General features: G+C 47.9%; 1 protein-coding gene across 2 annotated transcripts in view; it reads right to left on the reverse strand.

Moving 5' to 3' along the window:
* Positions 1-1,685: 1,685 nt before the first annotated feature.
* LOC123021210 (acyl-CoA (8-3)-desaturase-like) overlaps positions 1,686-21,982 on the reverse strand; it is a 31,355-nt gene continuing 11,058 nt past the window's right edge. For both annotated transcript variants that reach the window (XM_044425798.1, XM_044425797.1), the window contains 7 exons: positions 20,113-20,173; positions 12,444-12,520; positions 10,821-10,918; positions 7,982-8,078; positions 6,463-6,542; positions 5,708-5,833; positions 1,686-4,653 (listed from right to left, as the gene is read on the reverse strand). In XM_044425798.1, coding sequence (XP_044281733.1) covers positions 4,602-4,653; positions 5,708-5,833; positions 6,463-6,542; positions 7,982-8,078; positions 10,821-10,918; positions 12,444-12,520; positions 20,113-20,173 — 591 coding nt within the window. In that variant the 3' untranslated portion in view covers positions 1,686-4,601. The remainder of the gene's footprint in view (positions 4,654-5,707; positions 5,834-6,462; positions 6,543-7,981; positions 8,079-10,820; positions 10,919-12,443; positions 12,521-20,112; positions 20,174-21,982) is intronic.

Here is a 21,982-nt window from a genome sequence, read left to right on the forward strand (position 1 = left end):
GGAACCTCATACTGGCTAAATGGTGCCCTTGTGCGGCACACAGTGCATGCTGGTATTAGCATGTGACGCTCTGCGTGCATTGAGGCCGTTACGGGCATTTTTAGGTGGAACACTGAAGGGAACAGCACTAGGCCAACGTTTGCACTTTCTTACGCTGGCACAGAAATAGATATATATTGGCTGAGCACATTCCAAACATGGGCACAACAGAGATCTGTAAGAGCAGAGCATGTATAAGGCAGGACAGCAGTCTTCATGGAACACAAGGCAGGAGACTTGTGGGTATGTGATACAGTTAGGGATGCTGAAAGTAGACTTGCTTCTCTTTAGCACAAGCATTTCTTCATCTGTACCATCTTGGTTTTGCAATACCACTGGTGTTGTTCCCCACACCCAATGTTTCCAAGAGTTGCTGGCTCATAAACGCTTTTAGTCATAGGTAGTTCGCATGCACATTTCTTGGCTAGTCATTTGGAGAATGAACATGGCTCGATTTATAAATAATGCAAGCTACAGGCTGTCGCAGTGGCTAATAAGTCATGAATCTGAGCTCATCTCTCTAAATAACCTATGGAGCGTTTGCACAACCCCCACTGCTTTTATGCTGGTTAGATGCCTATCCACTGTTGTATTACTGAGAGAATCCTGTTTGCAGAAAAGACATAAGCACACCCTGCCTATAGACTATCTTCTGATAGTCTGCTCAAGAAAAAGCTAAAACAAAAACCTACTACTTTCATCTTTACCGAGAATCCATAAGGGAAGCACTGCCACTGGCAGAACAACTTGTTAGCACAGCTGGGCCCCAAGGGAACAATAACCCAGAGTTTCCGAAACTCACACACAGCCCTTCTCCAACACCTGAGGGTGGGTTATCATGCTGTCTTGATATATTAAAAACCCTGCCCAACCCACGAGGCCTATCAATGGAAGTTTCCCACCCCTTAGTGTTGCACACACATGTTCAATTGGGTCTGATTTGGTTGGAGCTCCAACCTTGAGTACATCCTTCACAGACCAACTGGGGGGTCACCCCACACCGTATTTCCTCAGTATGTTTATGCCTTTGATTTGGCAACCTTTTCCAGAAAAGGTGGTCAGCCATGAGAGTGACTGGGTTTAACTCACACAGTCTCAAGCCAACGGGCAAGCACGAACATTTGCCACGTCAGATCTTTCTCTCCTTATCCTCCATCAGTGATTGGGCCTGGAGAACTTACCTGCACAAACCTCCTTTTGCCTGCTTCCTACTTCCACGCCTCCCCAATCCTCTTTCACTCCCAGGGATAACCAAGCATCTCAGCCAAGGAAGCTGCAAGCGGAACACTTGGTGCGTACCTGTCATCCCGTTTACACCCCAGAGCCGGCCTCCAGGAGAACTCACCGAGTCGTTCAAGTTCTCATTGCATATTTAAATGGGTCAATAAACTGCGTCTTTGCTCTAACATTTTTGCATTCCCCCAAAGTAGCAACTGTAAGTTGTATTAGCGTTTAACGCATTTTCCATTAATGGAAGAAGGGAGTGTGCATGTGTTGTTTTGGAGCCCCCCCTTTGCCAAAGACACACTAATGCAAATGAGGACAATCCTTGTAATGAATGTACGCACACGTGTGTGCATGTGTGTACAAATTTGTGTAGGTTATCTAAAACACAGTGATCAAACAGAAGGACAAAAGGCAGCACATAGTTTGCTCGAGCTACTCCTCTTTTATTCAACACTTACATTGAGATTTAATTGGTTAGACTATCATCATCCAAGAAAACTGCACACAAGAAAAATGTCCACTATTAATGCATAGGGGAGAGAGAGACTCCTCTATTTCCAGACTTAGCATTACCTTTTAAACAATCAGCACCTGGATGAGAAGGGCATTTTATCCCAAGCCAGATCCCTCCAAATGCCAAACTAGGCAAGACTGTCGAGATCTACGAGAGGACTTCCCGTCTCTTTCAGTGTGGACAAGTGACAACCTGTGACTGAGTGGCGGTGATGCCCTGAGGAAAATGCAGTGCTGGCCTTTAAAAACCCGAGTGTCCTTTCCCCGTTGGAAATGCTGACACCACATTGCTTCCTTCTTATGGAAACAGTGTGGCGTTTGTTCAGTGTGTGTGTGTGTGGTATACTTTCCCTCACACGGGAAACAGCAGCTCCAGGGCACGGGCTGCACTTAATCCCCGTCCAGATTATGCATACATGGGCACACATGCAGGTTTTCGGCCAAGTTTTACTACGGTGACATTTCTGTTATCTCACCTAGTTGGGTGTCACTTGCAACTTGTATCAGGCTCTTGGCAGACTGGAACAGTTGCATTTGAGACAGGCTTAGTGAGTGGAAGGAAGGAAGGAAAGAAGCTGCCTTCTGTCATATACCATATTAGGTAAGATGGACAGACATAAAAGAAGCGGTTGAAACCAAGAGGAAGAAGAAAGGGCAGGGTGCGGGAGATATGCTTTGGGGTTGCGGCTCCCTTTCTAAGAAGCACTGTGCTAGGATTGTGCCCCGTTTCTTCTCCTGCATTCACTCACATTTGCAAGCTGTGTCACATCAGCCGGGACCGATGCTACCAAGCAGTACAACGCTCTGATGCCCTCTGCCATCTGCCTCCCCAGCCAAAGCATTCCTCAAAGGTGCATTACACCAAAAAGGGGTAACACACTGGCTCATGCTGTGTGCCACGCTGCACCGCTACTCCCTGCGGGTTGGAAGAGGAATGCTTTAAACCTTCTCAGAGGGTGCCCTCTACTGTCTCAAGCAATGAGACTCCATGCTGCAAGCAGCTGTCCCTACAGAAATGCAGTAAAGCAGTTGCTGAGTCCGGTGCTCCTATTTCCACAGCTTCCATTTGGATTGCATTTCCATTCTGCCCCTCAACTTAGCTTGCTTGCTTGCTTTCTCCAAATCACTGCTACCAAAACAAACAAACAAACAACCAAGGCAAGCAAGCAAAAATAAAGATGGCCACCCATTTGGTGATGTGCAAGGCAATCCAATTTGGGGATAAATGTTATTTTAATTTCTACACTTCCCTATAGCCAAAGCTCTTGGTTGCTGTATACTTGCTTCCATGCTGTATGGGGGGTGGGGGAGTAGGGGGAGAAATGAGGCCAAGGACAGCAAAAAAATCCAGCTGGCCCATCACTCAGCTGACATTCTCAATTGGCAAGGGAGACAAATGTCACCATGAGGGAACATTCACTGTCAATTACTGAGATAGCTCAGGATTGTAACTCAGTCTCAGGAATGTAACTCGGACTGCAATGTTGCAGTCTTCTGTAACTCAGGCAATGTAGGAAGGCATCTGTGTGGATTTTTAACCATGAAAAGTGACCAATTAGAAGGAAAAGACACTTCCTGCTCTCCCCTTACCATAAAACCGAATGTATAAATACAGCTGGAAGGCAAGGTGCTATTTCTTAATATAGAGGAACCTTCTCCAGTTTGGGGCCTGCCAGATGTTTGGACTATAATTCTCATCAGCAGTGCCAGGCAGCCTGGCCAATGATCTTGCGGGCTGAGGTCCAAAAGACTTGGAGCAGGCAAGGATGACTTAAAGAGTCTCACTGGGGTTAATTTTCTGTTTTGGAATGTTGGAAATTGTGCCTTATTCACCCATGAAGGGGCATTTTGAGCAAAAGGGATTTGGTCCTATGTGAAGGCCAGAATATCTATAATTCAGTTGTGCAATATTGAAAAAGCCCTTAAATAATTGAACCATAAAAGGAGTACAAAATGAGCACAGATCCAAGTGTGTGTGAATTATTTGGTCCTCCTCGTAACTCTGAAGGCAGCTTGGCAGCAATGCCAAGGGCCTAGAGCATCCACTTGGAGTCATTTCACTGTGTGATCAATTATCAGTCCTCCTCAAGGTTCATTCTCTTTTCAGTGCGTGACCCCATGAAGTGATAGAGGCACTTTGATAATGAAGGCTCATTTTTGTGCAACGTACAGCCAGGAATATCACAGGCTCCTGAGCACAGGAAGTCCATCTCAGATTTTGTTCCACAGCCAGGATCATGTAGCTAATGTTGCCTTCGAACTTCTGCCGGTGTCAGAATTTGGCTCTCATTTCACACTGATCACAACACAATGTGGCTTCTGTAGTCTCCTTTGCTCCTCCTGTGCCTCCTTTCCCCATGGCAATGCCTTAATCTGATTATCCCTACCAGCGGCTCCTATGCAAAGCTCCTGCATCTCCCAAGCTTCTCCATCTAATTACCAACATCCTCGGTACTGTTATCAAGAGCAAGCTGGAGCAAGGCAAACTGGACTCCAAGGCAACAGAAGGCTTTAGAGACTCCTCCATAAAAGACTTTCCCATCTACATACAAAGAAAGCAAAATGGCAGCAAAGACATTTGCTGGCATCAGTTCCTGATTCTCACCTTGCTGAATTTGCATTTTTTTAAAAAAATTAAACATCTCAGTCCATTCAAGAGCAGAAAGGAGGAATGGATGAGTAACAGGGAAGAAATAAAGATGCCTCGAAACACCTCGACCAGCATTTGGCTGCACACCCAGTTTGCCACCCATCTGCCCAGTGTTGGAGGCAGCAAAGGTGGGAGATCTTCCCCCCCGGGGGGGGGGGATGTTGCTTGTTTCTTATTGATGCAGGTATGCATCAAGCCAGAGCTCTCCCGAATCCTTCAAAGAGCTGCAAAAAGAAAAGGAAACAGGTAAGGCCAGCAAATGCAAATCATTTAGTCTCTCTGTGAACTGAACTGGAGCAAGGAATTCTGAAGGCACTCTGATAATAAAGGGCACATTGGAATAAGAAATACTGAGATACTTAGGAGAGGGCTGGTGCTGGATTCCACCAGGTCATTGGCATAGTGTTGCTAATGGGCCCCTTGCTGTCAAAGCTGCCCATCTGCTGAAGCAGCCCATCCACTGGCCCACCGCAGATGCCACCTGCCGCTGGAAAGCCTGGCACATCAGGCCACCTCCCAAACCTCTAGCCTGCCCGGGAAGAATCTGGCCCATTCACCACCAAAGCCCTCCACCCACCAGCCAAGCCGTTGCCTGCCGACCAGCCGAGCCCACCAAATGAGACCCCCGCTCCTGCCTGTCTGCCCTCTCTCTCTTCTTCTATGACTATGCAACTTTTGACCTGGTTGGGGAGAATGGCACCAGCTCCTCTTCCTCAGTCGGCCAGCCCCACTGGCCAAGTGCTGAGGCACCTGGCCAGCTGGGCCTGGAGGAGATTAAGACTTCTTTTTTATTAATATGTTGAGTAGCAGCAACCTGAGCAGATCAGATGCTGCCTTTTGGGGCAGCCAGACAGTAAGGGCACATGAGCAACATAAAGCCCCACTGTGTCCTACTTGGCCATGTTTTCCCCAAAGTGAAAATCTGATTGGTTCAGATCACTTCTACTCAAAAGTAAGTTTTAAAAGATCCTTTGAAAAACAGGGTGGCATGGGGCCTGGAGGGTCAGTCAGGTCCTTTAACCAGTGGGGCAGGCAAATGGGGGAGGAGGAGAATGGCAACAGCTGCAGCCGGCTCAGGTGCAAAGATGGGCCTTTCTGAGCCTCTGGGACCCCGAAAGCAGTCCACCCATGATGACGCCTGCAGCTGGGCCTGATGTAGGATGAAGAAGCCCATGGTCCTGCCCAGCAGGGTCAACCGACTGTCTCCTCCCAGAGAGGGGACCTCTCTTCTCCTGTAAGCTACACATCTCTGGTCCTCCCCCACTGACCAGTACTTACTACACAATGTCAGCAAAGGCTGTGAGCAGAGGCTTCGACTGATACTCGACGCCATGCTTTGCACATATGGACTTCACCAGAGGAGTCACCTTCCAGTAGTTGTGGCGCGGCATGGTAGGGAAAAGGCTGCAGAGAGAGAGAGGTGCTGGGATCTCCTGCCTTCCTCAGATTCCTGAGCTCCTTCCTTTTCTAGACGATCACTATTAATCCATCGTGAAGCTCACCCAAGAGATGCTCTTGCTTACAAGGCTAATCACCTTTCTTTAGCACAACTTTATGGTGCAGGGCCTCAAAATAAGCACTCCCATTAGCATCTCTTGCCTAGATTGTTTCATGTCTTAGATCAGCTGGTACGAGATGGAACACTACCCTAGTCCAAGACTATTTACACACTTAGAATTATCTATTTTATTGTCCCTCTGTTCAATTCTGATCATACCCAGTGCCTACTCACATGGTGCTTCTGTGGGTTCATTGAATCCCATAAAATCCTTACAGACAAGTCACCTGCATCCATACCATGAATTATTCCAGTATTATCCCAGCTCCCTGAGTTGTCTGGTAGCCCACGAAGCTCTACCTGTTTCAGTCCCTCCATAAGGTCACTTACAAGTATGGCAGGTGCCCTAGTTAAACTCCTCCCAAAAGAAGAGATCCCATTTTTTCTTCCAGGCATCATATGAGTCGATTTTTCCCAAGCTGTGATGCCCCCACCAAAATTCCACCCTCCCCTCCCTCAAAGAGAATGTACTCACTGGTGCTCAATTTGGAAGTTGAGGTGCCCACTGAACCAGTCGTTGAAGAAGGACTGGTCTACATTACATGTTGCCTGGAGCTGGAAGGTGAAGAAAAACACAAAGAACTCTCACATCAGGATATTCTGGCTTGATAACTCAATGGACTCAACATGGTTTGTCACTTACAGTCCTTAGAAGAGGAAGGACAAAATAAACCTATAGAGCTGCTGCAGGGGGGCACCTGAAACCGTAGGCGTGTGCAACACACCATCCACAAGCCACTTGCTGCCCCACCTGGTCAATCCGGCAGCCTACAGTAATCCTGTCACTGCCAAATTCGCTGCTGTGGAAGCCGCTGAGAACGTGATTCTGCTTGTAAGCAAGGCATGCACTTCCCACACAACTCCTTTTTCGGCAATATCATGGGGTGGTTTTTCAGTCACCATCAATAGTGGCATTTTCAGTGACTGCATGTTTGCACATGGCCTTTGGCGAGTCCCAAGCTGCAGCGACACAGACTGCTGACAGCCAGGAGCTGCCAAACCTTGATCTAAGGGGACCACATTTTGACTATTATGCCACCACCTCACTGGGTTCTGCTATTTGTGCCAACCAGAGGAATGAGAGGAATACCAGGAGCACAGTGGAGGAAAGAACAGGTTATAGCCGCCCCGAGGCTTTGTTGCGATGCAGGCAGCACAGAAAAGTTTTAAATATATAAATAAATAAATAGAGCCAAGGCTCAAGCTGAAATGCCCTTCTAGCATCCCTGGGACCCAGACATTCACCACAAACTGCTAATCTGCCATGATGGAAGTTAATGTGTTGTCCTAATGCAGTGCTGGGCAACTTGTGGCCCCCCAGATGCTTTTGCCCCTCATCCCCCACTACTGGCTAAGTTGTCTACAGCTAATAGGCAAAAACATCTGGAAAGGAGCAACTGACCCCTCCCTGGCCTAATGACTTCACATGCTCTGGATCAGTTTCTGTCAAATATTCCTGTTCTTGCTCATCTGATTTTGTCTTTCACTCATCACAATGGCTTGTACATAGCACACCACTCATTCTTCCAATCATCCACTGGTATTCTTCTTCCTCTACTTCAGCATGCCAGCCATCTTCTTTGTTACCTTTTTTTGAAGTAAGAGACGAAGTCTGAAGATGTTGAAAAGACTATGTAGTTTATTCCAAGGAGTAGCTATCTGCATTTTGGCTCTGGATAATTTACATGGACTATCTTTAAAATCAGTATTTACAAAAGGTCGCTGTAGATTAATCCTGTAGATTTATCCTTTTCAGAGATCTCAGCAGGAACTGTTATAAATGCTGACCCCGCAAAAAGGACCATATGTATTATTCGGGGCCAAAACATGCAAGCCAACTCCTTGGAATAAAAATGCTATTTTTGCATCTTGAGACTTCATGGCTTTTCATTTGATTGGGCATTTAAAAAAATATTCTCCAGTTTTCTTTGACCTCCCTTTCTTGGATGTATCATCTTCAGAAACAGTGAGACTGGGCAGGACAGGTGGCTCACCTGGGTTGAAAGCCAGTCCAAATTCTTATCATAATCTATGTTCATTGGGATGTGATTCATCTGCGTCACCCAGACAAACCAGTGACTCTCTATAATTCTGCATAAAACAAAATGATTAATAAGCACAATTCCACCCAAACACGAATGTGATAAAAAAGAAGTAAAATTTGTTCAGAACCAATCAAAATAATCTAAAAAGGTGAGCAGAGAGCCAGAATTGGATAATTACAGACAGCAGATGTGAACAGGTAAACAAAAGAGTGGAAAGTTCTCTGCAACCAAAAATGGTTTTATGAGGAACACAAACCCACGATCACTCAGTGCAGGTTAATAAGTCATAAACATTCTTTATAACTGTGACATACTGACAATCAGGTTATATTGAAAATAAAAACCAAAAATGAGCAGGGAGTTCTTTTGGTGTTAAACTGGGAGTGCAATGGGCAATCTATATACCCGCTGTGAGAGCAGATTTTGAGAGTCACGACTATTTCAGTATAGCATTCCACTGGCAAAGTGCATGCCATTCTGGAGATGTGGAGAGAGGGGACAGTATCACTGAGACCCTGCAATTAATCTCTGGATGACAGCACAAATTACATGCATTTAAAACGGGGCCCTGATCAGCAAAGGCTGGACCACACAACCTCACGCTAGGACAAGATCCTTGAATGTGAAAAAGGGTGGAACCCTGGACGGGACAGCGAATGCATAGAGAGCATAGGAAGCAGGCTTATTCAGAGTCAGGCCTTTGCTTCATCCAGCCCAGCACTGTGGATGCAAAGTGGCAGGGGCTCTCCAGGTTTCAAGCAGGGTTCTTATTCACTTTCTCTACTTTAAGATGCCAGGGACTGACCTGAGACCTTCTGCATGCAAAGTTGGAGGCTCCCAAAATACTTTTGTTTGGGTGTAGGTGAAATACAGTATTTCAATTGTATTTCAATTCCTCTACCACAAAATGTAATTCTCAGGGTAGAAGTGATTTTGGTCCCTAGATAGGGACATGCACACTTTTATGTTTATCATGGGACACTCTTTTAGACTGGGTTTGTCCTTCTGTCTTTTATTTTTTCACATAACAGCATAACAATGCTCAGTATAAAATTCAAGCACATCGTGCACTCAGAATCATTGCAGTGGAGCTATGCTGAGCAAAAGCCGTCTAGGCGGCATGCCAGTGTCCTTGTGCCAGCAGCTAAAAGGGACTTGGCTTCTCTGTAAGAGAGCTCCCACTTTCCATCTTCTGAATTTCCTTTTTATACTCTTATAAAAAGAGTATAGTTTTTGTGCTCCATATGCTTAAATAAATCTGTATCTCTCTCTCTCTCTCTCTCTCTCTCTCTCTCTCTCTCTCTCTCTTTAAAACTTTTATATGCCGTCCTTTATGTATGACATCTCAGGAGGGTTTACAATAATTAAAAGCAGAATACAATAAAACAATCAATACCAATATAATAAACAATATATAACCAATAAAAATAAATTAAATCAAAAGCGACTGTTGAAACCATTAAAATACTAATTTTTAAAATAACAATTGAATAAAAAGGTTTTGACCCGGCACTGAAAAGAATACAGGCTCGGCACCAGGCGAACCTCTCCAGGGAGCGCATTCCACAATCTGGGCGCCACCGCAGAGAAGGCCCTACTCTGAATAGATGTCCTTTTTAACTCCTTCAGGGAGGGTTCTCGGAGCAGGGCCTCTCTCACAGATCTTAAGGGGCATGAGGGCGTATAAGAAAGGAGACATTCTTTCAGGTATCTTGGTCCCAAGCCATTTAGGGCTTTACTGGTCAAAACCAGCACCTTGACTTGGGCCCGGACTTCTACCAGTGGAGCTGGTAGAAGACCAGCGTTATGTGATAATAACGACCGGTCCCCATCAGCAGCCTGGCCAGTCTATTCTGTACCAGCTGAAGTATCCGGACCGGTCTCAAGGGCAGCCCCACGTAGAGCATGTTGCAGTAATCCAACCGGATTTATGTCTCAGTAAGGCACATTCCTATGGATACATTTCTGTTCCTACATCAATCATATCTGAACAATGAAATCCAGACCTGCTGAAGTCAAACCTCTCACTATGATTGATGATTCCAAGGACATGCTTATAATTATATCCTTGAATCCCATGACAGGACAGAAGCCTGTCTGTGACAAAGTAATTATCTCTTCTTACAACATGCCACCCATGTCTCTGTGACTCAAAAATCATCTCAATTTATGATCAGAAAGACTTTGCTTCCTTAACTTTCCACATACCTAATTTAATAATGGCTCAGTTGATGTACAAATGGACACAATCTGTTCTCAGTCCTTCTCTTATCAATTAAGATGTGTGAATAACTGTGTTAATAGTCTAGCACAATCTGTCTCCATCAGAGATGGCTCAGAGATAAGGCATGATTTGTTCTAACAAAGAAATCCTCATATCACTGGATCCCTGTATCACGGTATTTTTTTAATCCAGAATTTGCACAGTGCCATCTGATCACTCAGTTTCCTGGTGGCATAACTGAGCAAGGTGGCCCAGATATGGGGCATTCACCGCAATGAAGCTCTATCACTAGGACAGGGCTGCTGACCCCTTTCAGTCCAAAGAGAAGCTCACAGGGGCAGCATCCCAGTGCTGGGCTGCATCAAGGCAAAAATACTAGCGTGCATCAATAGCTAAGCTTTAGGCCAGGGGGAACATTAGCATCTGGGGAATTCCAGAGGGCCACAGTGGGACCACAGATGGATTGGATTTGGTCCACAAATGTGAGACTCCCAGATTTATCTACAGTTATTAACAGTCCTGTTTAGCATCCAAGAAAAGGCTGGGTACCAGTGATAAACTTACCTGAGCAGGAAGAAAAGCCCAAGGAGGCTCTTTAGCTCCAGTAAGAATGAGTAAGTCACAAAGAACCGGATATAGAAGGTCACCATCCAGGCCAGATCCTATCACAAAGCAGAGGAGGAGCGTTCTGCAGAAGGGAATGTTACAGCGAGACCCACGCGTTTCCTCCCCAATTTGCACACTAGCCCCAGAGGCCACATGGGCAGCCCACATTCACTGTGCTTGTGCCATCCCTCATGGGGCTGCAGTGGAAATAAAGACCAGCCCTCAAAAGATCCCACATGCTTTTATCAATGTGTCCAAATGCTTTCAACTTCAGTGGCTCTGAAACAAAAGTGAAGATACAACCACCCAAGCTCTGTGTAAACTTTAATTTACATTTAAAAACGGATTAGCAGATTTAGACTTAAGCTTAAGCAGGCTTAAAGTGGGTTGAATTCTTGTGCACCCAGAGTGGCCGAGCTGACCTAACTCCCTGCCATTACTACTCTTGGTTCATTCCCCTAACACAATCACTTTAGTCCTGTGCAGCCCCGTTAGGGAAGGCCTTCCTACCTTAATGGGTTCCAACAAGGTGTGTGTGTGTGCTGTCAGGGAGGGAATCTAGGGACGTACCTTCAAGACTAGCTTGCAAAGGAGCCCATCTCTGTAAGTGTAAGTGTGCTCCAATAATCAAAACACTGAGGAAGACAGAAAGCAGCCAGGGAAGTAAAGCACCTGCTTATAAATGGCAATTAACCCACTGAAAACAAACCTGTCGAGGTGCCCAAAAGGCCCTGCATTTGGAGCTTACAAGTATCAGTGGCAGGGCAGGAGGAACAGCAGAGGCAGCCTTGCCCCCCTCCCCCCCCTGCATTTTGTGCTTGGTGGGCCTTCTTGCCTAGTTAGTTGGAGTATCTGTGAGGGAGAAGGACAGAGAACAGAGAAGCTTCACAACACCTTCCATCCTGCTCTCTCTAGGCTCCTTCGCTCCCCAGCCTTCAAAATGCCCCCTTCTCCACTCTCAAGGTTGCTTTCTTGACTTCAGTGAGCAGGTGGCATGATGGCTCTTTCTGACTGGCTGCAAGTGGGAGGGAAAGGGGAACCCTGGCCACAGATCTGGGAATCCAAGTGACCCTCAGTCAATGCCCACAGGTCATGAGAATGCTCCTTAACTGACCCTAAAGCATGGGCATTGTGTCAGAAACTAAATCCTGAGGCACCATAGCTTTTGCCTTCTGCCATTGCTCATTTTGGAAGTGGCAAAGCTACCAGACACCTATAAATCAAGATGGGTCCCCTGCAGACTTTGTTGGTCTAGTCAGTTCCAGTCCAGTTTAAAAATTAGAAGGTGGCACTGCAGCATCAGAACAGAAGCGTCAAAGAAAACAGAAACCAGCCAAGTGAGTTAGGTTACCTGGCTAAGTTTAGCAAAAGGGCCCTCAACACCTCCCTTACCTGTATTATTGAAAACCCTCTCGGTAAATAATTTAAAAGACCCATACAGAGAAGATATAAAATGAGAGAGCTGATAAGGGAACAGGAGCTATCCAGTATATTGCACAGACGGGTGACTATCTTCTGCAATGCATGGCTGCCTTTCAGGGAATAAGTCCTGGAGAAGCCCGGTACGGACATACGACTCACCACCCATTGTCTGCGCTGGATGCAAAAGTAGAAGATGTACCACTGTAAATAGAAAGGCACCAGAGCTGGAGGTCCAACTAGAAAAGAATGCAAAGACACATGTACAACTAAAGTTAGTTCAGAACAAATTAATGCTCAGGGCATCTAGACTTGCTGATGCATCCCCGATGCATGTCATCTTTTCCCACTTTCCCCTCTCTCTTCCCTTTCCGTTATGTGTGGGGCTGGATGTCCCAGCTCACAGGCATTGATTCGGTCCATCTGGTCCCTGTAAATCAGGGCAGGCAACCTCTTTGGGTCATGGCCACATTTGGAAATCTGAGAAATTGCTCTGGGCTCCACCACGAAGTGGCTGCCAAAGGAGGCAAGGCAAGAACAAGTTTGTTGTTATGTGTCATCAAGTCATCTCTGATTTAGGAGGACCCTGTGCATGACTGGCCACCCAAATGCCCAGCCCTTGTCAGCCCTGCTCAGCTCTTGCAAACTCAAGGTGGTGGTTGCGCTCATGGAACTGAACCATCTCGTTGCTGGTCTTCCTTTTCGGCCTTTCCCTTTCCCTAGCATTTCTGTCTTTCCCACGGAATCTTGCCCTTGCATGATGTGCCTCCAGCACATGTTCCCCCCAAAAGGAATTCAGGGCAGAGGTGAGGTCTGTGTCTCATCACACTAAAGAACTCGTTTGAACCCAGAATTCAGAGCAACAAGCATTTCCATCTCCCAGCCATCAGAAGTAAAAAGTCGTTTCACAGCAATCTGAAGTTCTGGAGAGAAAAAGGTGTCAATCATGAGGGGTTTTTTGGGATGGTGGTGGTAATGAGAGGATCAAGGCACCTTGGTCCCCAAGAAAGGTGCCCAGGGGTGCACTGGGGAGACAAGACCCATTCTAGGGAGACTAGACCCATTCTACCAGACTACTGCAATGGGATGGTGTAAACCAGTGTCCTGCAACACCAGGAGGTTGGACCCAATGGCCTTCTTGGCCCCTTCCAACCCTACTATTCTATGATACAGCGCCCTGTATGTGGGGCTACCATTGAAGACTTATGATACATCTTCATTTGTTAGAAGTATTACTCTTTGGCTGCCAACTGAAGCTGGCCAAAGGAAACACCCGTTGCCAGTTCTAAAAGTGATTTTAAAATGTATAAATGGGAAAGAGCCAGCTCTGGCCACTTGTGGAGATGTGCCTCTCCTGACCCTGCAGCCTCACAGCACAGCATGGCATGAATGCAAGTGGACCCCACCTTGCCTAAGCAAGCAGGCCACGTACACGGTTGCTGGAACCTGGGTAGGTGACCCCACATGGGAAACAAGACAGAAAAGCAGGTTGCTTACCTGTAACTTATGTTCTTCGAGTGGCCATCTGTGCATTCACACATATGGTTTGCTGCGCCTGCACAGTGCCTAGGCTGGAAGATTAGAAAGCTAACGGTTTTTGGCGGGAAAACTCCACTCCCCTCCCCCTTTGTGGTATAAATAGAGCGGAGTGTCCGCCATTTTGCTCAGCCTTGAAGACCACACCTTCGCCCTCTAGAGTTTAAAAATAAAGTAATGATAAGACACCATTATATTCCCACGGTACCGATGTGAATTATAGTACGGTACCGAGAACAATCTCTAGTCAGCGATATAACCTCCCGGTACCGATGCCATTAATATTTCGGTACCGAAAAAAAATAACCACTCAGCAATATAATCCAAATGGTACCGATGCAAATTATAGTACGGTACCGAGAAAAAACACGATATCCACTCACCGACACCGAGTGGGGCCAGTGGGTGGGTTGTGTGAATGCACAGATGGCCACTCGAAGAACATCAGATACAGGTAAGCAACCTGCTTTTCTTCGTCATGGACTCTGTGCATCACACATACCAGACTCGGCGGAGGGAGGTGTCATCATCGAAGAACGGATGAGAGAAAAGCTCTACCAAAAGAGCAATCCCGTCTGGCACGTACATCAAGCCGATAGTGCTTGGCAAAAGTACATGGACCAGCCCAGATCGCAGCTCTGCAGATGTCTTGCAACGGAACCCCTGCGGCAAAAGCGGACGAGGTCGCTACTGCTCGAGTAGAATGGCCAGTTGGAGAGACAGGTAAGTCTATTTTCGATAGCTGATAAGCCAGGACAATAGTCTGGGTGATCCAATTAGAGAGTCTCTGAGATGATATCGGTGATCCCTTTTTTTGCTCAGAGTATTTAACAAAAAGTCTATTAGTAGTACGAAAAGATTCAGTGCAGGATCTGTAAAAGGCCAAGCAGCGGCAAACATCAAGCGTGTGTAAAGCACGTTCTATCGGGGTCGACGGCGACGGAAAGAAAGCCGGTAGAACGATATCCTGATTCAGGTGGAACGATGTGGCCACCTTGGGTAAAAAGGAGAAATCCATCTGAAGGACAACTTTTTCCTTATGGAAGTTCAGAAATGGTGGGTCTATGCGGAGAGCACAAAGCTCGCTAGCTCTTCGTGCTGATGTAACCGCTACTAGAAAGGCAGTTTTCCATGACACCAGGCGTAAGTCCGCAGTTGCTAAAGGCTCGAACGGTGGTTTGGTAAGTGTTTGGAGTACTACAGAAAGACTCCACATTGGCATGGCAGGGCGAATAGACGGATGTAAATTTCGTAGTCCCTTAATGAAGCGCCGAACCAGCGGTTGTGAGAAGACTGATAACCCGTGTATAGTGCCACAATAATGGGATATAGCGGCTGCATAAACTTTGATGGATGACGGTTTAAGTCCCTCATGATGCAAATGTAAAAGAAATTGTAAGATATTGGTGACTGAAGCCGTTGCAGGGGAGAACAAATGGCACTCCGCAAAAGAGGAGAATCTTCTCCATTTAGCCGTATAGGAACGACGAGTGGACGGTCTTAATGCAGATTCGATAATCGCCTGAATTTCTCTGTCGGTAGGCATCGGTATCGTGATATTCGCTGTCGAATTCAAAGTTGGGGCTGCATATACCATGTGTTGAGTGAGGTCACCGTAGTGTGAGGTGTCCCCGGTACCGACTCGGTGACGTGAATCAGGTGATTCGCCATGCTATCAGCTTCAGAGAGAATATATCCAGATGGCGGGTCGCTCCTCCTTGTTGTGTTAACAAGTGCGGGAGAGTTGGTAGGTGAAGGAACATTCTTCTGGACAGCAGCAAGAGAGTGGTAAACCATGGTTGTCTTGGCCACCATGGAGTCACTAGTATCCCCGTGGCCCTGTCCTGCGCTATTTTTGTTACCACTCTCGTCAGAAGTGGGATTGGAGGAAACGCATAAAAAGTCATGTTGCTCCAAGGGACCATGAGAGCATCTCCCATCGATCCCGGCCCGACGCCCGCTCTGGAACAGTAAAGGGCACACAGGCTGTTCTGTCACGTGGTGAACAGGTCCACATCCGGATAACCCCACAGGCGGAAGAGTCCCTCGCAAAGTTGTTTGTCCAACTCCCATTCGTGGGTTGTTGACATCTGTCTGCTTAATGTATCTGCTTCGACGTTGTCGGTTCCAGCCAGGTGAACCGCCATAAGCGTGATGTTCCTCGGTATGCACCAGTCCCAAATGTCCATTAGTAGGTGTGCTAAGGCTGGAGATTTTGTGCCCCCCTGCTTGTTGATGTAGAAAACTGCCGCTATATTGTCTGATGCAATTTGGACAATTTGATGGCATAACACAGTCTCGAAAGCCTTGAGGGCGTTGAAAATCGCCAGAAGTTCCAGGAAGTTGATGTGTTTCCTCGCCTCTCGTCGGTTCCAAGTACCTTGGACCCGAAGTCCCGAACATGCCGCACCCCATCCCAGGAGGGATGCGTCGGTGTACAGAGTCGTCGTTGGCCGAGGTGGTCGAAATGGGGTGCCGATCAACAGGTTGTCTGTGATGGACCACCACGTTAAAGTGTGAAGGACTGCATGCGGGATCCAAATCTGCTTGGTGGCAGGATCTTGTTGCGGTTGAAAAACAGCGTTGAAGAACAGTTGAATGGGTCGCATACGTAACCTGGCATACGGGACAATGACAATAGCAGCAGCCATATGCCCCAGTAGTCTCTGAACGGACAAGACTGGAACCGTTCCGTGTAATCAAATCCGATGAATATGGCTGCATAAAGCATTCTGACGTTTCGGTGGGAGGAAAGCTTTTTCCTGTGTCGAGTCGAGTCGTGCCCTGATGAAATCGATGACCTGCGTGGGAATAAGGGTCAATTTGTCACGGTTAATGCAGAGGCCAAAAGCATCGAGCAAAGCGCAGGTCATTTGTATATTAGACAAGAGAGCTTGTTCGGATTGCGAGATGATCAGCCAGTCGTCTAAGTATGGGTAAACCTGTACTCCGCGAGTCCGCAAGTGTGCGCATACCGGTGCCATACACTTTGAAAAGACTCGAGGGGCTGTGGCCAAGCCAAAGGGTAGGATGTTAAACTCGAACAGGTCGGATCCGACAGTAAAACGTAGAAAGCATCTGTGTGAAGGATGTATGGAAATATGAAAATAAGCATCCTTCAAATCCAGTGACGCGGACCAATCCTCACTTTTCAATAATGGAAGAATGTTCTGTAAAGTGGTCATCTGGAACTTCCTTGGTTTGATGTACTTGTTAAGAGCTTGTAAGTCCAGGATCGGACAGAGACCACCATCCCTTTTCGGGACCGTAAAATATCTGGAATAGAATCCATGCAATCCTTCCAAGCAGGACAATTTTCGAATTGCTCCCTTGAGAAGTAGCTGTGAGACTTCATCACATAGCACCAATGAAGAAGGTGTGAAGCGAATCGGGCTCGAAGGAGGGATAACATCGAATTCTATCCTATATCCGAACGAGATGATAGATAACACCCACCTATCAGATGTAATGGACTCCCAAATGGGGAGTAGGCCCTGGAGCCGGTCCCCAAAAGGGAGAAGGGAAGGTGGTGCTGGAGCATGGTTCGCGCAAGCCGTCAACGTGGGCATTTATTGGTATCGAATTGCCTACAGCCTTGGGAAAAACGCTGTTGTGCTTGCTGCCTCCGACGCTGCCGTTGTTGGTATTGTTGGGTTTGAGGGTAGTTTTGCTGGCGCGGATAATATGGTTGATTCCGGTAGGATGACTGGGGCCACTGCCACTTATGTTTTTGCGGGAGCTCCATGCGGCGTGCGGTTAGGCGTGATTCATGAATCGCCTTTAATTTTTGGTCAGTCTTCTGGTGGAACAGACTGGTACCATCAAAAGGCATTTCCTCGATTCTGCACTTCATCTCATCAGGGAAATTACAATTGCGCAGCCACGCATGTCGGCGTAGTGAGATGGCGTTGACGAGGGCCCTTGAATCGGTGTCTACATGGTGACGAGTGGTAGACAGCTGTTGTACCGCCACCTGCATCGCCTCCTTAATAAAAACCCTGGCAAGGTCCGCTTGGTGGTCCGGAAGGGAGGAAGCAATGTTAGCCAGTTTCTGCATGATAAAGTACTGGTAACGTGCCAGTGTTGCTTCATAGTTCGATATGTGCACGCCGAGTCCAGAGGCCGCATAGACTTGGCACGCAAGCATATCGATTTTCCTCTCTTCCTTGTCCCAAGGAGTGGTATGTCCCCTGGACTCCCTGCCCTGGGAGGATTCAACCACAAGAGAGTTCGGTTTTGGGTGACGGAGCAGGAAGGGAATGTCATCGTCCCAAACTCTATACATAGCCTCATATCTGCGGGAGGTCGCTTGTGGTTGGGCCGGTTGGTCCCAGGGTTGGACCATAGCCTGGCGCATTGTAGTTATAAGCGGCAGAGCTATGGATGCGGACTGCTCTCCCCTAATGACGTCATAGAAGCGATCTGTCGAAGGGCCTGGCTGTTCATGGGCTTCGATTTCAAGCGAACGAACCAAGCGGGACATGAGCTCTGTGAACGAGACATGAGGTTCGTCGGGTGAAGCAGGCCCTTGATATGCGACAGCCACATCAGGGGATGTGGAGTCGACCTCCGAGTCCTCGGAGTCTTCCACGTAGTGCGGCCGGTCGTCGTTTGAGGAGGAGGAGGTTTCAGGGGAGGCTGGGTGCCTCGTCTCCGTATGCCTGGAGGTGGATGGCACATCCCTCAGGACCGATGGTGATCTCTGCTCACGAGGGAAATAGGGATATGGCTGGTATCCACCCCAGCCGGGGGGAGCACCATATCCCGGAATCAACCAACTTTCATCTCGACGCTCGGATGAACGGCTGCGACCTCTAGGAGGTAATGGTGAGGCCACATGAGATTCAGTCAGTGGCATGGGTGTTGATGAGCGTTCCCTCGGCGGGGAGTCTGTGATTTCGCCATCAGAGATGGACTCCCAAAGTGGCTCCTCCTGTTGCTGGGAAGGCACGCTCTCAGGCCGAGTGGCTGGCCTGGGGGATTCCGGTGGTGCCACCTGCATAACGAGTTGCAGGGCCGGTCCCGAGGGGGTTGGTACCGTGGCGGCCGTCGGTACCGAGAAGCCCGATGAACCTGAGCCTCGTTGTTTTGGGCGGTCAGGTTTCTTGCTCTTGCGAGCAGGCTTATCCACCTTTTTCTTCCTCAACTTCTTATGGGTGGAGGTTTTATCCAGACTGGTATGCTTGTGCTTCTCCCGTTTCTTAGTTGGGGGAGAAGGCAGCAACTGAGCCGCCACAGAAGCGGCGCCCTCGTCCGAAGGACGCTGAGGAGGGTCGGCAGAGGTTGAGGAAGGACGCTTCGCCGGAGCGCTCACGGTGGAGGAGGAGCACTGAAGAGGCACAGACGAAGAGGAAGCAGGCCGTAGGAGCAGTTGGTCGGACTGCATTAATGCCTGATCCCATAGGAGCTTTCTGAGACAATTCTCCCTATTTTTCCGTGCCTACTTGGTAAATGCCAAGCAATGACCGCACTTGTCGGTCCTATGTCCCTCACCGAGGCAGAGGAAACATAGATCATGTGGATCAGCCGGCGACATTTTAGATCCACATTCAATACATTTGCGGAATGCCACCCGCTGCACCATCGCGGAAAAATGAAGAAAAGAGGACAGTATAGAGGGTAAGATAATATATTTTATATATATATATATATATATATATGTATGTATGTATGTATGTATGTATGTGTATATATATATAGAGAGAGAGAAAGAATTCAAGAAGAAAACGGACAGAATCGGGGAGAAGAACAAACTTGGAGTAAGAGAAGTTTAAACTTTTTGAGAAAAAAACAACAAAGAGGCACAGATCTATAGCGAGAGATGAACAGGCACGAGGCACAGCGAACGGCGGTTGCAAAGGCTGAGCAAAATGGCGGACACTCCGCTCTATTTATACAACAAAGGGGGAGGGGAGAGGAGTTTTCCCGCCAAAAACCGTTAGCTTTCTAATCTTCCGGCCTAGGCACTGCGCAGGCGCAGCAACCCATATGTGTGATGCACAGAGGCCATGACGAAGAAGGCTGAAAATCTATTGTGGGGAGGTTTAGGTGGCAGGCATGTCATGACTCCCCCTCTTGCCCCATTTTGGAATACTTGGGTCCAGCTCCAGTCAATACGCACTCATTTGGTTTCCTATGGAAATTAAGGAAACTTTAAATCTTTCTCCAAATGATTAGCCAAGATATGCACAAGCAAGACATCTGCAACTAAAAATGCCTGTGAGCCAGCAACCCTTGGGAGCTTTGTGGGTGGGAGCAAACAGCTGTGATAGTGCAGAAAAGAAATGATACTCACGGATGAAAAAATATTTGTGCTGGTGGTTGTAAGGCATGAACTTCTTTTTCTGCTTTCCAAGCTGTAAGGAAGCAGGGAAGCTAGTCAACAGGACTACTTGCAAGCAACCTCTCCTACGTTTCACCGGATACGTATCCACCGGTCTCCTGCCTTGTGTTCCATGAGGACTGCTGACCTGCCTTATACACGCTTTGCTCTTGCAGTTCTCTGCTCTGCTCATGCCAGGAAAGTGCTCAGGCAACACGCATCTGTCTCCATGTTTCTGCGCTGGCCCAGCACCGTTTTCCAGCATGCTTCTACTTTGGTGCGCCATCTAAAACGCCCATAATGCCCCGATGAACGCAGTGCGCTACATGTTAATACCAGCATGCACTGAGCACTGTGCACCAGGCAGGGGCAGCATTTCACCAGGATGAGCTTCTCCAGGAGCGCCACCGAGGTGCTTCTTCCACCTCTTGCCAGCCAGCGGAGACGGCGGATTGAGCAACTCAGGTGTTAAGAACTGCCCTGAAACACCCTTTGGCACTTGCCAAGCAAAGCAGGTTAATGAATGAAAGGGAAGTCTCAGACAAAGCAAGCCTTTTGGAATATCCCCACATACCGAAGTACTCAAAGAAATATCGGGCAAAGTCTCAGCCCATGGTAGACAGGGACAATTATCATTTTTAGGGGGACCCTTGCACAAAAGACTACAAGCCCAAATACAGTGGTGCCTTGGCTCACGAATGCCTTGGCTCACGAACAAATCGGGTCATGAACAAAAATTACTGAAAAATTTTTACTTGGGTCGCGAACACCACTTTGGGTAGCGACCAAGATCGCAGCCATCTTCCCCCCCTCCCCCACCCTGTGTGGGGAGATGGCTATGATCGCAGTTCCATTCATGCAGGGAAGGCATCCGTGATCAGAGGCGCACTGCTGCAGGAAAGACAGGAGCAGCAAAGCAGAGCTGCGGGGGAGATGGCTGAGATTCTGCCTGTCTTTCCTACAGGAGTGCGCCTCTGATCAGGCACACCTTCCCTGCATGAACGGAACTGCGATCGAGGCCATCTCCCCACCCCCAGTGCTCCGTTTGCACCCATCTCTCCCTCCCCCAGTGCACCCGCGATCATGCCCATCTCTCCCCATTACCCCCCAGTGCGCCGGGATGACGGGCACCTGCAGGGATGACAGGCCCAATCTCGGTAATGCTGGGGGTGGGCGGGGAGATGGCCGCGCTTGTGCTTGGGGTGTGTGTGTGTCGGGGGGGGAGATGGCTGTGATCTTTGTTGTCACTTTGCTTCAAATTTTTGTGAGAAAAAAAATAGTTGCAGAATGGATTAACCTTATTTACAGTGACCCTTATGGGGACATTTGACTTGACTCACGACCAATTTGGCTCATGACCAGAGTCCTGGAACGGATTAAGTTCATGAGCCAAGGCACTGTAGCTTCCTTCCTGGGCCAGTCTTTCATTACATTTCTATACTGCTCAACAGCTGAGGCTATTTCCTTGGTATTTTGGTATTCCCTTCTTTCTAGTTCTCCTCCACTTGCTGGGGCTCCTCTTTTAATAACCCCTCCTATCTTCTCCTTTCTGCTCCCTTTCCTGCTTCCTCAGATCTACTTTCCCGTGACCACCCTAACTCTTTCTTCTGCTCCTCTTCTGCCACCCCTGTAGCATCTTCTGCATCTTCCTCCAGATTTCCTCCTTCCCCTTCTTTTCCGGCTACTTGCGTTGCTAGACTTCTTCCCCACCACCACCTCTGCCTCTTCCGCCACCTCCAACCCAGCCACATCTGCCTTCTCCTCCCTGATTGCCTGACAGTTGCTCCTGCTCTTCTGGTCGGTCAGGTAGTGGCCACCTCCTTCCACTCATCTCTCCCCACCA

This window comes from Varanus komodoensis, unplaced genomic scaffold (genome assembly GCF_004798865.1).
Source record: "Varanus komodoensis strain SLA01 unplaced genomic scaffold, ASM479886v1 scaffold16, whole genome shotgun sequence".
NCBI lineage: Eukaryota > Metazoa > Chordata > Lepidosauria > Squamata > Varanidae > Varanus > Varanus komodoensis.